The 16,931-nt window shown below is 55.2% G+C and overlaps 1 protein-coding gene and 1 non-coding gene across 2 annotated transcripts in view; one reads left to right on the top strand and one right to left on the bottom strand.

Moving 5' to 3' along the window:
* The window catches only part of LRFN2 (leucine rich repeat and fibronectin type III domain containing 2), a 38,779-nt gene extending 22,094 nt beyond the window's left edge, over positions 1 to 16,685 (top strand). Inside the window, exon 2 of the mRNA XM_087817113.1 lies at positions 15,542 to 16,685. Within this exon, the coding sequence (XP_087673239.1) occupies positions 15,542 to 16,535 (994 nt within the window). The 3' untranslated portion in view covers positions 16,536 to 16,685. The remainder of the gene's footprint in view (positions 1 to 15,541) is intronic.
* Positions 5,189 to 5,290, bottom strand: LOC148093043 (U6 spliceosomal RNA). Its single transcript, XR_015714642.1, has one exon. It is a non-coding gene; the product is annotated as a U6 spliceosomal RNA (small nuclear RNA).
* Positions 16,686 to 16,931: the final 246 nt, after the last annotated feature.

The raw sequence follows: 16,931 nt of genomic DNA, 5'->3' as shown, positions 1-16,931 counted from the left end.
TAGGCCAGAGTCCTAGGCCAGAGCTCGGGCTCTGCGCGGTTCAAGCTGCGGTCGCACCCATCAGAGAATGTGCTTGTTGGTCAAGGGCACATTCCATTAACTACCGATAGGACCAGGGAGCTGTGCAGCCCTGCGTGGGGCAGGCTGGGGGCTTGCTTGCTTCCTCCCTTGATTAAAAAAGAAAGTCGTAAAGCTCTGGCTGGTGTGGCTCAGTGGTTAAAGTGTCAGCCCGCACAGCGAAGGGTCATGGGTTCGATTCCTGGTCGAGGGCACATACTTGGGTTGCAGGTTTGATCCCTGGCCCCCGTCAGGGCATGTGCAGGGGGCAACCAATTGACGTTTCTCTCTTTCTCTCTCTCTCTCCCCCTTCTTCCTTTCCACTCTCTCTAAAAAATTAATGGAAAAAATATCCTTGGGTGAAGATTAACAACAGTAATAAATATCCTGATTACTGACTTTCTAACCCAAAGGGCACCCAAAAATGCAGGTTCTGTGACTGGGGAAGGGTCAGGGAGTTTTCTTTCCCGGGAACTTTAGGGGCTGGGGTGGGAGTGAGGTGAGAGTGGTTATGAAGCACCTCACCTGCTGAGTGCCGGCGCGCTGGGGCCTTCCCACCATCGCTCAGTTAGCTCTCACCTCCAGGCTGTGACGGGGGGTGGTGATAACAGCTAACATTTATCGAACTGCGTGCCGAGCACTGTTCTTGGTGCTCTCTGGTACTCATTCACTTAATCTGACCAACCACTCTGCCAGTGGATGTTTCTATTATCGTTTCCATGGTACAAATAAAAACCAGAGGCAAATATGCCACAACATAAATGCTGCCATTCTGGGTCTTGGGATGCATCGGTGAACAAAACAACTCGGAGACCCTGGTCCTCGTGGGGAGCAGGCGCAGGTGTGATGAGCCAGTTACACAGGTGTGGGAGGCAGTGGGTGCTACGCAAAAAGAAACAGGCCTGGGGTCAGAGCTTGGGGTGGTGGGCAAATGGCAACATTACATAGGGGGGCTGGGCAGGCCTCACTGGGATTCGGAGACTTCGCAAAGGCTTGAAGGAGATGAGCCAAGCAGAGCTCTGCGGGAAGCGCATTCCAGGCAGAGGGAGCAGCTAAGGCGAGGCCCCAAGGCTGGAGCGTGTCTAAGGAGCCGCAAGGGCCAGGGTGGCCGCAGCGGAGAGAGCGAGGGGCAGAGTCTAGGAGACGGGGCAGGGAGGTGGTGGGGTCGATCGCAGGAGACTTGCAGGCCCCTGCAAGGACATTTTCTCCAATGCACCAGCTCATTCAAAAGCTCACCTCATTTCAATGCTCACATACACCCAACCTCCAGCCAACACCCTCCTCTTGGCTCTGCTCACACACCAGGTTGCTTCTACGTTGGCCAATAGACACACACTCATATATACACACACAGCAGCCACTAGACACATATTTATACCAGCCAATGCACACACACTTGCACTCACACTGGCCAACAGACACACTCTGCACTCATATACTGGCTAATGGGCACTCACTCAGCTACCTCCCCTTCGGGCCTCACCCTCCACCCCACCTGCTTGTGGGAGAGGGACAAGAGCTGTCCTCATCAGCCTTGCTCCCTATGAAGCCCAGCATGGCCTATCCCCAGCAAACCAGGGGCAGGAGGAGAGCAGGCCAGTTCCTGAGGCCTCAGATCCATGTCCCCAAACAAAGTGCTGGAGAGGCTCCCCAAATAGCACAGATGCAAGAAAATCTGTGATTTACTCATGCGTGATTTACTCACATGATCAAGATCACAGACCCACGTGGCCATGCTCCAGGGACACTGAAGTGTATTTAGTGGCTCCATTCTGTGCTGATTGTCCCCAAAGGAGCTGGCTGTCCTTCAGGCTTGGAGCAGGGCTAGGAAGGGGGGAGAGAATAAAGCTGTAGTTTTTAGTTATTCTCAGTTAAAACCAGGACAGTGCACCTCCAGGCCAGGCCAGCCTCAGCCACAAGCTCCTGGCTCTGAGGAAACCCCACAGTGAGGCTCATCTTCCTGCTCAGCCAGACCCTGAACCCCAAGGCGACCTACAAGTGTCCCCAGGTAGCTCACCTGCCACTGCAAGAGATCCTGCCAAGAGATGGGGGCTTAGGGGGTGTTAGTATTCTCTACAAAAAAGATGATGATGGTTATGGACAGATGATAGACAGACAGACAGACTGACAGATGGGTAGACGATAGGTGATCAAGTAGGCAAACATTCACCACGCACAGGAAGTCCTCACTTAACGTCGTCAGTGGGTTCTGCAACTGAAGTGAAATGATGCATAACCAAACCATTTTTAACGCAGGCTAACTGATTAAATAAACAGGTGAGACCCCGCAGCCCCTCATGAGCATCAAAACAAAGCCGCATTGAATGACACAACGTGCCTCAATGACCTGCCATACGGGTGTGATTTATCGGGCTTGTATCATACGCCAGTGCTGCACATACATTATTTCTAATCCTCATACACCTCTGAAAATTAGGTTTGCAAACTGCTTTTACAAACGAGACTGACGCTCTGGGAAGTTAAGCAACGAGGGTAAAGATGTGCGCCTGGGAACTTGTGAGTCACGATTTGAGCCCAGAGCCAAGGTCACTGGTGCCAAATCCTGTGTGCTCTGAGAGTTGGGGACGCTTTGATGGCTGTGTCCCTCCTGCCCTGCTCTTGCACGCCCTTGCTCCTCTCACTCCTCTTCTGGTGATGTTTGGTGGAATTCTAGAATGTGAGAATTGGACACAGAAGCGTGCAGAAGGAAAGTGATTTGCCCAAAGCCGCACAGCAAGGCCGTGGCAGAGCAGGGCCCAGAGCCTCGCCCGTTCAGCTTGGGCCTGAGGATATCTGGAAGGTGGGCACAGCCTGCTCTTCCATCTTCCCTCCCTCTGGCTCCAGGATTGGGATTGTGTCAGGGCTTCTCGCTGGGCGGGACAGAGCAGCCTCCTCACTGCCCCCTGAGGTCTCACACCGGAGGTCATTCCTGTCCCCACCCCTGATTAGTCCCTTCCTGGCCAGCCTGCTCGGAGAGGCCCTGGTGTCCAGCGAGGATCTGCAGAAACACGGCCCAGAGAAGAGCTGAGAGGGCTCCCCCTGACCACTGGCTGGAAGGGCTTCTCTCTGCTGGGAGAGGCAGCGGGCAAATGCGCTGCGGCTCAACACAGTGGGCTTGGTGTCCGGCAGGCCACTCCGCCATGGGGTCCGGCCTCCGGACATGCGGCACGGAGCAGCCCTCAGGAATGCCAGTCCGTTTCTCTGTCACTCACTCATGCATGGGCTCTGAGTGTCCCCATTACATAAATGACAGTTCACTTTTTTTTTTAATATATCTTTTATTGATTTCAGAGAGAGGAAAGGAGAGGGAGAGAGAGAAATAGAAACATCAATGATGAGAGAGTCATTGATCCAGCCCGCGTGTGCCCTGACAGGGAATCAAACCCTGATCGCTTGGATCCTAGGTCGATGCTCAACCGCTGAGCCATGCTCGGCCTGGCAGCACATTTTTGAATGCTTTACCTTACATACTGCGTCCAAGGAGACACATCTCTGTAGGTTTTCCCGATGACTCTACGGACTGGGGAGCAGTGTTATCATTTCCATTTGACAGATGTGAAAGCCAAGATTCAGAGAAGTGCCAGCTCCTTTTTCAAAATGGCTCAGCTAGCAGATGGAAGGCCCGGATTTGAACCCGATCTTCAGACACCAAATTAAACATCATCATGGCTGCTTTTTATTGCATAAACACATTCTAAGCACTGAACTCATTACTGAACAAATACCGTATTTAATTTCCACAAAGATGCCATATGATCACTGTTAACCCATTTTGCAGGTGAGAAAAATGAGTGAGGCTGAGATGCGAAATGACTCACCTATGCTGCAGGGTTAGTAAGTTTTTGTCACCAGACCACAAATTCAGCCCGAGGGTAGATCCTGTTCATTTCTTCAGAGAGCTTCTGATGTGGCAGAGGAAGGAGATTATAATTGGGGGGAAAGTGAGGCCCCCAAACTCATCCATGAAATGACTCATCCATTTCATCTTGTTTTCTTCTATAAGGGTCATTGCTGACTCTCCCATTGGCATTGAAACAAAACCTAGTGTTTATGGTTCACTCATTCATTGCCAGGTGTCAAGTGTTAACACACTTTACTTGATAATCCTGACAACACTCCTACAAAGTAGGTCCTAGAATTCCTATTAACTCAGGCAGAGAGGACTGAACAATCTGTCTCAGGTCATACAGCTGGTCATTAGCAGAGTGGGATTTGAACCCAGGCCTAGCTGACACCACCGCGGGTGCTGCGGACTACTGTGCTTTACCTTCCGCAACCTCTTTGCCCATGTGTTTGACTCGTGCCAAGTTCCACTCTGGAGCTGCCCTGTTCTTCAGCCATCAGGACAGACATACGGCCTACCCTGGCCGGGTCTCTCCCCAGATGCTGCCTACCAGCCCACTTCTTTCAGGGCCACCCAAGCCCATGGGCAGCAGAACCAAGAAGCCCCTGCCAGTGGTGCCTGCCACCCACGTGTGCATCAGTTGCATTGAAGTGACATATATGTTTCCAACAACCTCTGCTCTTCCTGCCCACCTGGCAGAATTTGCTTTGTGATAACATTTCTTTTTTGCCATTTTTAAAACTGCGCTAAAATATACATAACATAAAATTTGCTATTTTAATCTTTTTTTTTTCTAATATATCTTTATTGATTTCAGAGGGAGGAAAGGAAAGGGAGAGAGAGAGATAGAAACATCATTGATGAGAGAGTCATTGATCGGCTGCAGCCCGCAACCCGGGCATGTGCCCTGACCGGGAATTGAACCCAGATCACCAAGGATCCTAAGTCAACGCTCAACCACTGAGCCACGCCCGGCCAGGCTATTTTAACCATTTTTAAGTGTGCAGTTCAATGGCATTGAGCCCATTCATGTTGTTGTGCACCGTCACCACCACCCATCTCCACAACTGTTTCACCGTCCCAGACTGACACTCTGTCCCCATGAAACACCAGCTCCCCCCCACCCCCCAGCCCTCCTCTGCTTTCTGTCTCCATGAATATGACCGCTCCAGGTGCTTCCTACAAGTCGAGGAATACGGGGTTTGTCCTTTGTGTCTGGCTTATTTCCCTTAGCATAATGTCCTCCAGTCTCCCCCCTGTTGTAACGTGCATCTGAATATGTTATTACAAAATAGGGAACATTCCTTGAATTTCCATGTCATCCATGTGCAGGGCCGTGCAAGTCTCTGTATCCTCCCAGTTTTAATGTCTGTGCAGCTGGGACAGTGCTGTTGTAGCATCTTTAAGGCGGTTTGTGTTGTAGGTGATTTTGGGCCTGGGTGGCGCCCCCATGAAATTATGGGTCTGCCGACTGGGGAGAGCTGTCCGAGCAGGCTCGTCACTGGGTGGCACTGACTTGGAGTCTGCGTGTTCTGGATGCAGCTGGTGGGCATCTTCACTCTGCATACTCCTCAGTTGGCGACGTATAATTGGTCTGACACCTTCTGCGTTTGTCTGTAAGTGATGAATTGTTATCGAGCAAGCTTTTCTCAGCTCCTGGAGGAGAGAAGTGGCAGCTATCATCAGCGTCGTCATTGTCGCTGAGGCTCCAAATGGCCCTGAGCGGGGAGCGGGAGGGCTGCCGCGTTTGCCTCCATTGTATTATTCCTCACACCCAGCACGGGAGGTTGGCACGGCTGCCCCCATTTCACGAGTGAACAAATAGAGGATCCTAAAGAGGAAAATGGTCCAGAGTCCTGTAGATGGTCGGGGGCAGAACCAGCCTTCTGAGAGACTTCTGTTTAATTGCAAAGCTGGCACCTTTCCCTCTGAGACCCGCTGGCCCAGTTCTTGGGGACTGGGAGCTAAAGACAGTTAAATACAGAGAAAAGCTCCACCTTTTAGAGACTTGGATGAGGAGAGAGAGAATGAGAAAGAGAGAAAATAAGGGGAGGGCTGCCACGGGAGGGGAGCAGAGTGGGTGCAAAATGGCTTAATAGCCGCCCTAGGGACAGCACGGGGCCTGTCCATGGACAGCCTGCTCCGGCCACCGACAGATGCAGATACAGCTTCGGTGGGGCCTCAGCAGAAGTGTGGTGTCTGCTTGGGGGAACGCAGAGTCTGACTCAGTTCTCTGTGCTCAGACCTCCCCAGGAAGGCCAAACACACCGCTGTGTGGCCGGAGGGGAGCAGCCGGATGCGGGCTGGGAGCTGCCCCGCAGGAGTGGCAGGGGGGATGCAGGTGCTAACTCTGGAGAATGGGGGGCTCTCGGGTTGCGAGAGCTGCCGGAGTCTGGGAATCACCGACATGTGTTCAAGAAAGAAACACCTTGTTCTGGGGGTTCCCATGGGGTTGAGTTGGGGCCGGTTGGAGGAAGCAGCAGCTGTCAGCACAGCCCAATGTGAGCTGGGATTATGAGCCACTAGGGGCTGTGTGAAGCTGGGAGGGGCTGCCTGGCATGTCCCTGGAAGTAAGTGGAGTGCTGACATCCAGGGGAGCCTGTTACAGAGGCACTGGGGGGCCCTCTCAACCAGGTGTCCTGTGGTCTGTGAATGGAAATGGCAGGGGGAGAACTGGGAAAAGCCAGGGGACATCCTGGTGAGTCAGGCACCAGCACCTGGGCTGGAGGGGAGGCTGGGGCTGTGGCCTGCGCCCAGACATAGAGGCAGATCGCAGGCAGCGGGCCCTGAGCTGTGCTGGGCACCTGTGTGCCCGCCTTGCTAGTCAGTATCTAATTTAACCTCACGCCTGCTGGACTCACCTCTCTGTCCTCATTGGGACGAGGTGACTCCCTGCCTCACAATCACTAGCACACACTGAGCTCTCACTGTGGACCACGTAAGGTTCAAATAATAGGGACCGACTCAATTCGTCTTCATAGCAAGCTTGTGAGGGAGGCCTCATCTCTGGCCCTTTACAGAGAGGTCAAGCGGCTTCCTCAAGGTCACACAGCCATTGAGCGACAGTACTGGGTTTTGAACCCTGTCCATCCAGCACCAGCACTCACGCTCTGACCTCCTGGCTTTATCTTCTCCATGAAGGGGCCACACTGTTGTCTCAGCCACACACAGGGGCTGGAGATTTCCCAAACCTTTGCCTGGCGGCGGGATCTGCCACCCATCCTGAGTCAGGGAACAAAGACAAGACGGTGCCTCCTCAGGTCACATCCTCACCTGTCACCAGGTAAGTCCTCCCTCTGGGAGATGAGCCCAGAGGCAGCCTGCTGGGGCGGGGCTCACCGTGGCCTAACTTCCAGCACCTGATATCCACAACCGCTGAGCCTGGGCTTAACTAACACCACCGCTACGTGTCTTCTGAGAGAGACTCTGGACTCACACGGGGCAGAAAACACATCCTGCTGTGGGTGTGGAAGCCACGAGGTTTTCCTGCTGGCTCAGCCAGGATCCAGGAGCTGCCCACGTCTCCCAATGTCTGGCTTGTTCAGGTTTGCCAGCCTCAAGTCCTTGAGGCCTGGATTTCCACCATCAGAGTTCTGTTTCCTTTGGTTCAGCATCACCCTCCCCTTAATACAGCCAACTCTCAGGTGGAGCTCACCTGCAGACACCCACCGGGGTCTGTGGGGAAGGGCGTTGGGCACGCTGCCTCAGGATCCCTGCCACGCTGAGTGTGGCTCCTGACAGGGCGAGGCCACTCCCTCAGAGATCTGCAGTGATGATTAAGTTAGTTGATAGATGTAGATTACTCAAAACTGTTTGACATATATTAAGAGCTCAATAAATGTTAGCTGTCATCACAGCAAGATAAATATTTGTAGTTGCTATCAAACAGTAGCCTAACTAAGACTTGCTTCCTGCTAAAATCAGATTCTGCTCAGTCCAGTTCAAGCAATACAGTCTCGGGAGGCCCAGGCTCCGCGGCTTGGCGGGCCTGGAGGGCCTGGCTTTCAACACTGGCTCAGCCTCTTTCCAGCTGTGTGAACTGGAGCAGGCGCCTCACCTGCCTGAGCCTCAGTTTCTCCATCTGTAATGTGGGAGAGTTATTCCTACCTCACAGAGTCAGTGTGCAGAAGCAAAGAGACCTGCCTGTCAGTGCTCAGCACATGGTAAGTGGTTAATAAACTGTGCAAGATAGAACAGCCGGATCTGCACCACTCCTGCAGTCTGCGCAGGGAAGCAAGCGGCCCCTGTGGGGCTTGCAGGAAGCGGGAGGGGCTGGGGAGCCTGCCGCCTGCCTGGGTTTAACGAGGCCCTTTCATGCTCCCTGAGGTTTTGCATGGGGCCGGAGAGGTTGGCAGGCCGGAGATTCTGTGAAGAGTCAGTAATGAGGGTGCAGAGCCAGGGAAGTGGACTGGGGAAGCTTGATGGGCCTTCTCTAAATTAGTGCTGGGGCCAGCAGGCAGCTGTGGTGCAGCACTGATGGGGGAGGGAGAGGGGAGAGCACCCCAAAAGTGGTGGTGCTGGTGCAGCTGAGGGGGTGGAGGCTGGAGATTAAAGAGGTGGTGTTTGCTGGCAACTCCAGGGAGCAAGAGCTGCATTTCCTGTGTAGACACCAATTTCCTACACAAATACACACTCACCTGCTCTTATCTGTCACACATCTACATGTAACAAACTCCTCGGGTTCACCTCATCTTATCTGCAGGGCCTGTATCAGTCAGAAGAGGCTAATTACTGTTGCACACGCGTAAAGGCTGAAACACAACAGAATTTGATTCCTGGCCCTCCTGGGTCCAGGGGGTACAGCGGTTAGTCAGGAAGCCTCCTCACCTGCAGACTCGGGCACCTGGTTTCCAGCACCCCCAGCCTCGCAGTCATCTGCGTGGTCAAGGAGGGTCCCCACACCCAGGGTGCAGCCCGCAGAAGGGAGGGAGAGTGTGGGGCAGGAGCTCCCTCTCTTCGAAGCCTGGCCCAGAGTTCGCACCCACTGTTGCCACCACATTCCCTTTGCCAGAAGTTACCACTTGGACAACCCTATCTGTAAGGGAGCCTGGGGAACGCCGCCTAGAGGGAGCCCGGGAGAGGGGAGAGCGGACTCAGCAGTCAGCTCGCAGGCTTTGAGTGGAGGCCCCTTAAACTCTCACGTTCCCATTTCTGGATGCCGCAAATGAGTATAATAGTAGCAATTAGGGAGGAGCAGGGTTGGCCTGCAGGGGTCTCTAAACCTGAGGTCACATGGGAGTCACATCAGAAGTGTTGGGAGGCATATGGGAGCCTCGCAGGGGCGGGGGTGGTTAGGGGGCTGGGCGGGAGAGGGGCAGAGCAGTGACTAACGCAGCCTGGGCTCAGAACTTTCTGGACCATATATATGTGAACACCTATGCTCTCTCTCTTTCTCTCTTTCTCAGACACACACTCAGCTGTCAAATGATAGACACACAGCCATGCCCCTACACACTGTGTCACACACAGGCACACACATTCACCTACATGGCTGCACTCACACCCCCCAAACACTTACCTACATCACATCCATAAACATCATCAGGAGTCCCTGCGGCGAGCCTCAAGGATATAGGAAAATGCCCCTCTGGAAAATTCTCCGCACACCAGCCGGTGTCTGAGTCACCGCCAGCCAGCCATCATATTGAAAAGAGACTCTCTTACATTCACATAGGCCTCACGTTAACAAAGCATTTCAGTCACTGCTCAGCCACAGGGCAAATATTTACCCAGCAGTGACTCTGAGTTAGGCATTACGGTTGGCAGCGGAGATACGAAGATGAATGACACGGACCCGGGGGAGGCACAGGGCTCCCCCTGAGGGTGCACCCAGGGCTGTGGGAGGAGGGAGCAGGAGCAGGTCTGGGTGGGGTCAGCCTGAAAGGATGGGTGAGGTCACCAGGTGGAGGAAGAGATCAGAGGCTTCCAGGAAGAGGGGCTGCTACATGCAAAGCCTCCAAGGTGGCTTGTCTGGGGAGTGACACAGAGACTCAGAGGGAGTGTCTAAGTGCTCCCCAAGGCTGGGGGTCCTGTAGGTTAGGCCAAGGTGCACCGCTGCTGACATGAAGTAATGACAGCCTTTCCCACAGTGTGAGGAGAAGGCGATAAACTAATGGGTAGAACAGTCTTGTCACGTAAAGGTTATCTCCCTGTGTCACTCAGGATGCGATGCAGTCGGGGAAAAAGAGAGCACTCTACATCTAAGAGGGAATTCAGTGCAGGGGTCGGATTACATGGGTGATGGCATTGCTGAGGGGTCGACCAGGGGGACATTAGCGACAGCCCAAAGCCACTACCACCCACCCACTGCTGCCCACGGATGGAGGAGATGGCAGGAGCTAGAACCCTGGAAACTCGGGTCATAGAGGAGCCTCCGGAGCCAACAGGGAAAAGCAGAAAAAGATGAAGAAATACTGACTTCTCTCCTCCTGGGACCCTCCAGTCTTCCCCCAGTGCTTCCATCGGCCAGCTCTCCCTGGGAGCCCGAGGGCAAGAAGGCCTGGGCATAGGCAAGGGAGCCCGGGAAATGCAGGCCCTTAGCAGGCCGAGGGGCAGGTGAAAGGGAAGACGTGCCTGCGAGCAAACCGTAGAATGGCCAGTAAGCTGTGATTTCTTCTTAAACCCCTGGTATCAGCTGCAGATGTCATCTGTAGATGTGTTTCCTGGTGTTAAATTGAAGGGACAAACTCCAAGTGAACATTGATAGGGGAAAAAAAGAAAAACCACTCAGAAGCAGCCTCTTACGCTCGTGTTGTTTTCCCTGGGTAAATGCTTGGGGTTGCAATTTTAAATTGTGTTTAGAGCGTGCGAGTTTAATTAAATTTAACACATTGGAGCAACTTAACTTGAAATAGCAATTCATGTTTTCCGCTAACAGAAATGTCACTAGTCTGTGTGACAGAGAGAAAAACCTCTCATAATTTGAGGACGCGTCTTTCACCAAGAGGATGTGACGGGGGTTTGTGCCAGATGTGGCCATCTGCTTCTCCATCCGCTCCCCTCCTCCACCCCGCCGTGTGCCCTGGAAAGCTGAGGAGTATGTGCCCATGAACACTGGCTTCTGGCGGGTAGGAGTCAGGGTGATGTGAAACATTCTACAGGGCACAGGACAGCGCCCCGAACAAAGAATTATTCAGCCCAAGGTATTAACAGCGCCAAGGCTGAGAAACCCTGCCTAGGTCAGTGCTTCTCAGGCTTTCACGGTGAAGGGCTGGAGCTGCTTTCCTCCCATCCTGTGTGGGCCGATGCTTCCCTCCCATCCTGTGTGGGCCGATGCTTCGGTAAGAATATAATAGAAATAAATGATCAGGAAAGTGACATGCACTTGGACGTCACGATCTGTGCCAAATCACCATGAAACATTCTTACTGCTTACTCTCCATTTCTGCGCTGTCTGATCATGAACCAGGAATTGACAGCTCGGGGCCCAGCATCCGGCTGTGGGCTGCACTCTGTGTCAGGCGGGCCTGCAGAATTCTCCCTCCTGCCTGGGTTTGGTCACCTCCCTGGGGTGCTCAGGCCTAGAGAGGGTCACCGCTTGGCCGCTACCAACCCTGAGTTATTGCACATTCCCTGTGGTCCCCCATCCCCGTCTGTCCCTTTGTAATGAGTCATTTTGTGAGTAAGGTCTGGTTATCCCCCTGTGAGTGTATCTTCTGCCCTGAAAAGCCTGAGAGATTCCAAAGTGTTTCCCTAAAGAACGTGCACAGTGTTAGCAGGCGTGGGGGTGGAAGGCCGAGAGCGATGGGGAGCCAGGCTTGGGAGCCCCGTTCAGGAGCTTGGCTGTGCCTTAGAGGTCACAGGCAGCCCTTGGAGAGGGTCTTAGTGGGTGAGGGGCACAGCCGGAGCTCTGCTTTAGATGCAGCTCTCTGGAGGTGATGGTGCTGAGCACAAACAGAGGTGGGAAGCCCATTTGGAGGCTGCTGCCTTAATCCAGACCAGAGACGGCGAGGCCCGAGCAGAAGTGTGAGTGCGGAGGTGGGAGGTGGGTGGGAATGAAGGTGGGAGCCAGGCTCCCAGACTGGCCTGGAGGATCAGTGGTTGGTAGAGCTGGGGATCCTGAGGGAGGGGCAGGGCCATGTGGGCAGGAGATGAGTTAGGTTCTGTCCCTAGAGTTTGAATAGTGTCTGTTTCACTTGACTTTCTCACACAGTTTGTCCTTTCTGCTGCCTGGAACAGGGAGCAGTCTTGCTTCTAAGAGTGTGGGCTCTGAATTCAGAGGGTCCAGAGCTGGTGTGGGCTCCACAGGGCCCCACAGAGAGGAAAACTGCTCAGCTTACTCCTCCCCTCAACGGCAATGAGGGTAACCTCGGGCATGTCAGGAGAAGGAAGCAGGGAAACGTCCAAGCACAGGGCTAGCACGTGCTGAGCACCGATTAGTGACGTTACTGGTAAAGGCAAACTTGACTGCCACAGGCTGTTTTGAGGCACCTGGCTGCCCCTCTCCTGTAAGTACACACAGACACTCAAACACACAGACACACACTCACAGACACACTCACACACGTGTACACACACACACACACACACACACACACACACACACACCAGAAGCTGCTTTCCTCTGAGGCCAATTCTTGTGCAAGGCTTTTCCAAGCCTGACTCTTCACCCCTGGGGCCAAGGATCAGGTTCACCCTTTTACACCACCATCTGCAGCGCAGCCCAGTTGTGGCTCCATCACATTGTGATTTTCCCTTACTGGGGAAACAGGAGGGGAGAGAGGTCAAGCAAGGTCCCAGGCAAAGTCACCTGTGGAGGGCAGGAAGACAGGGCAGACTGTGTGGCACAGGGGTCAGGAGCACAGGCTCTGGGCACCACGGAGCAGACGGCTTAGTCTTTCTGTCTCAGGTTCTTTATCCATAAAGTGGAGATGAGAGTAACAGTAACAACCTCCTCAACAATTGTTGGGAAGATTGAATGGGTATTGATCCTCTGAAAGACCTTAGAACAGTGCCTGGCATAAAGCGAGGCCTCAGTGTTAACTACTCCTCTTTAGTAGTAGTAGTAGTATTAGTAGGTCCTGCTTCCTGGGAGGAGACAGTGTAAACACTGGGATGATTTCTGGGCCCCTCGTTCACCTCCCGTATCTTGTGGTTGTTGTGACCAGTAGATGCAGTATGGAATGTGGAAACCCTTGTCACATAGCAGGTGTCCAGTAAACAAGCCAGCCCATCCCCTGTCCCCAATCCCCAAATGGGTCTGCCCCGGGGGGGGGGGGTGCAGAGTGCAGGGATACCATGGACAGGAGCCGCCTGCCTGGGCTTGAATCCGGGCTCTGCCAGTCTGTGTCCCCATCTGGAGGAGGAGGAGCATACCAGAGGTCACTCAGAAAGCTGCTGCAGGACTAAGTGAGCTGGCAGGCACAGGGCCCCCAACACAGCCTGGCACACAGCTGCCCCTTGCTGTTTGCTCTTACTATTGTCACTGTTCTGGGTGCTACCGAGGGGAAGGAAGTGGACCAGTAGCACTGACCACAGAGGGGTCCTGGGGCTCTGCCCAGTGATGGTCCCCGAGACCAGACACCCTGCTGGTGGAGGAGTATGAGGCACAGGGGTCTCTGAGAGCTATTCCGGGGGAGGAGTGGCTGACAGGCCCCAGGCCAGGGCAGCTTTTCAGAATTGAGAAAAATGCCCTGTGTTTGTCACTTGGTGAGGAACAAGCCTGGGCTATGGGCTTAGAAGCCAGTGCTAAAAGTCCCAACTACCCCATCCTAGCAGCCCAGCTGTGTGACCTTGGGCAAGTCACTTAGCCTCTCTGAGTCTCCGCCATTCCACTCCCCTGACATGAGAGCACGGTCCCCTCTCACAGAATTGCCGAGATGCACAGTGGAAAGGTAGACCTAAGGGGCTCGCCTGTAGGCACTTGCTGGATCCGGCCATCCCTACCTCCTCTGCCTGCCTCTTCAGCCCCAAACACTGTAGCTGTGGGGTCGGGGTGAAGCAGGGGACAAAGGTCCCTCCACGTGGCTTCCCCAGCAGAGCAGCTGGAAGCGCGAGGAGGGAGGCAGAGCTCCCAGGCTGCCCACTGACGGGATGTCAATATCTGCCTGTCGGCCCCGCTCCTCCACACGGACTTCCCTGCTAGACCTTCTCAGCATCTGGAATTTCATATTTGAGATCTCAATTAAGCTGCCTGGCTCTGGATTTGAGGGGTTGACGACTGCTGATGAAGCCCTTGAGTAGGAGGCAGGAGAATGGAGGGTCCCTGGAGAGCCAGGGACTCTGGGGAAGGCTGCAGACAGGGACATGGCACCTTCAGGCAGAGGAGAATACTTCTGCAGGAATATTTATGGGGTGACACAGGCATCGTCTCGGGAAACGGGAGAGGTGTGATACCTGGACAAGGGCCTCAGAGAGCAGGGTTGGCGTCCAGGCTTCCCGAGGACCCAGGCAGGAGCAGCCCAGGCTGCAGTGGGTGGGCCCAGTATGGGGAGACCACGGACTCATCAGACCCTCACCTAAGGTGGAGGGACCCATCTCGGCCTCCCCGACCACAGCAGTCGTCAACCCCTCAAATCCAGAGCCAGGCAGCTTAACTGAGATCTCAAATATGAAATTCCAGATGCTGAGAAGGTCTAGCAGGGAAGGCCGTGTGGAGGAGTGGGGCCGACAGGCAGATATTGGACGTGCCTGGCCTGCTATGGCTGTGACAGAGGAACTGTCCTTCCCTCTGGGAAACAGAATCGCCCTCTAGTCTTCGACATTCCCCCCTGCCCCCAGTTCCCCCCTGCAAACCTTCCCCTTCCCTAGGCCTGAGAGCCATCTGGAGATGAGAATGGCCTTGGCTTCTGGAGTTAGGACCCTGTCTGTGGCTCAGTACAGCACAGGACCCAGAGAAGAGGCTCCATCAGTGTTGCTGAGCCTCCAAGGACAGGACAAGGTGGGGACCGGGGACCGAGCCTTCCGGTGGGCTGCACCAGGGCCAAGGCCAACCCGACTCTCACACCTCCGCCCCCAGACACTCTGGGAATATTTGTAGCAGACTTGGCAGGAGTGGGGCCGGGCTGGGGGCTGGGGCTTCCCTTTGTTTAATTTCTGCTGCTGCTCCAGGCCTTTAACCTCTCTGCCCCTCTGTCTCCCCCTCTGCCCCTCCCTGTGCTTCCTCTCTCATCTCTGCTGGGTCTCTCTCCTTTTTTCTCTGTACCTCCATCTCTAAACTGCTTTCCTGTCTCTACTTCCAACTCGTCTGCCTTTATTCCCACCTCTCCTGCGTGGCTTCCCGCACTTGGCCGCTGCTGTCTCTGGGTACGTCTCTCCGACGCTCCTGCCCTGGAATCCCTCCCTCTCCCTTCCCTTTTCACTCGCACCTGTCTTTCTCTGTTTTCTTACCTGGGCCCTCCCCTCGCATCTCTCCGACTCCTTCACTGTTTCCTACGCCCTGTTCCCGTCACCTGCTGTCCCTTCCACTTCTCTCACTGCCCCCCCTCCTCTCCGCCTCCACCTCTCCCCTTCCGTCCCTTCACCTGTCCTCTCCCTCCTGCCCTGCCTCCTACTGCGTCCCTGCGCCCGTTTCTCTCTCACGGCCCCCACTTCTCCATCTGTCCTGTGTCTGTCACTCCCTCTCTCTCTGTTCCTGCCTCTGTCCCCACCGCTCCGCTGTCCTTCCCCATGCCTCCCCGTGTCTGCCCCCACCCACCCTAGGATGATCCCGGCTTCCAACAAGGCCTTTGTGGTCAACAACCTGGTGTCAGGGACCGGCTATGACCTGTGCGTGCTGGCCATGTGGGACGACACGGCCACGACGCTCACGGCCACCAACATCGTGGGCTGTGCCCAGTTCTTCACCAAGGCCGACTACCCGCAGTGCCAGTCGATGCACAGCCAGCTCCTGGGCGGCACCATGATCCTGGTCATCGGTGGCATCATCGTGGCCACGCTGCTGGTCTTTGTCGTCATCCTCATGGTGCGCTACAAGGTCTGCAACCACGAGGCCCCCGCCAAGATGGGGGCCACCGCGGTCAGCAACGTGCACTCGCAGACCAACGGGGCCCAGCCGCCCGCTGCGGGCAGCGTGCCCAGCGGGGCCCCCGCGCCGGCGCCGCCCAAGGTGGTGGTCCGCAGCGAGCTGGCCCAGTTCAGCCCCGGCCTGGCCCGAGGCAGCGACTCTTCCTCCTCCAGCTCCCTGGGCAGTGGGGAGACGGCCGCACTGGGACTGGGACGGGGCCCCTGGAGGCTCCCGCCCCCAGCCCCACGCCCCAAGCCCAACCTTGACCGCCTGATGGGGGCCTTTGCCTCCCTGGACCTCAAGAGTCAGAGAAAGGAGGAGCTGCTGGACTCCAGGACTCCGGGCGGGAGGGAGTCTGGGACTTCGGCCAGGGGCCACCACTCGGACCGAGAGCCGCTGCTGGGACCACCTGCGGCCCGGGCCAGGAGCCTGCTCCCCTTGCCCCTGGAGGGCAAGGCCAAGCGCAGCCATTCCTTCCATTCCTTCGACATGGGGGACTTCGCAGCTGCAGCTGTGGCAGCAGGAGGGGTCGGGCCAGGTGGCTACAGCCCCCCCCGCAGGGTCTCGAACATCTGGACGAAGCGCAGCCTCTCTGTCAATGGCATGCTCTTGCCCTTTGAGGAGAGTGACCTGGTGGGGGCCCGGGGGACTTTCGGCAGCTCTGAATGGGTGATGGAGAGCACCGTGTAGGCTCGGGGTGGGTGTCCTCCCTCCTGCTCTTGCAGGCGGAAGAGGGGAAGGAAGCTTTCCTGGCGAGTCTTTGTGGGGTTTCCATGGTTATGTTTACATCCAGGGACAGTTCAGTCTCTCTGTCCACACCCCCCGCTCCCAACACCTCCCCAGGCCTGTCCCCTGCCCAGCCAGGGTGTGCTCAGGGAAAGCAGGCTCCATCGCCAAGTGTGGACTGGGCCCGGAGTGTTTGGAAAAGTGGACTCTCGCCTTTCTCATCACAAATGCAGTGTATGAGCAAGTGGCTTTGGATCGCTTAAGGTTCCCGTGTGGTTTTTGTTTCTTAACTCATTTCTTCCACTTCCCAATGCCTCCTCCTCACTCACACAGATAACCGAGAGTTTGCTACACGTCTGA

Source organism: Miniopterus natalensis, chromosome 5 (assembly GCF_054644295.1).
Source record: "Miniopterus natalensis isolate mMinNat1 chromosome 5, mMinNat1.hap1, whole genome shotgun sequence".
Taxonomy (NCBI): Eukaryota; Metazoa; Chordata; class Mammalia; order Chiroptera; family Miniopteridae; genus Miniopterus; species Miniopterus natalensis.
Note: the sequence above shows the minus strand (reverse complement) of the source record. Positions and strands in the feature narration are given on the sequence as shown.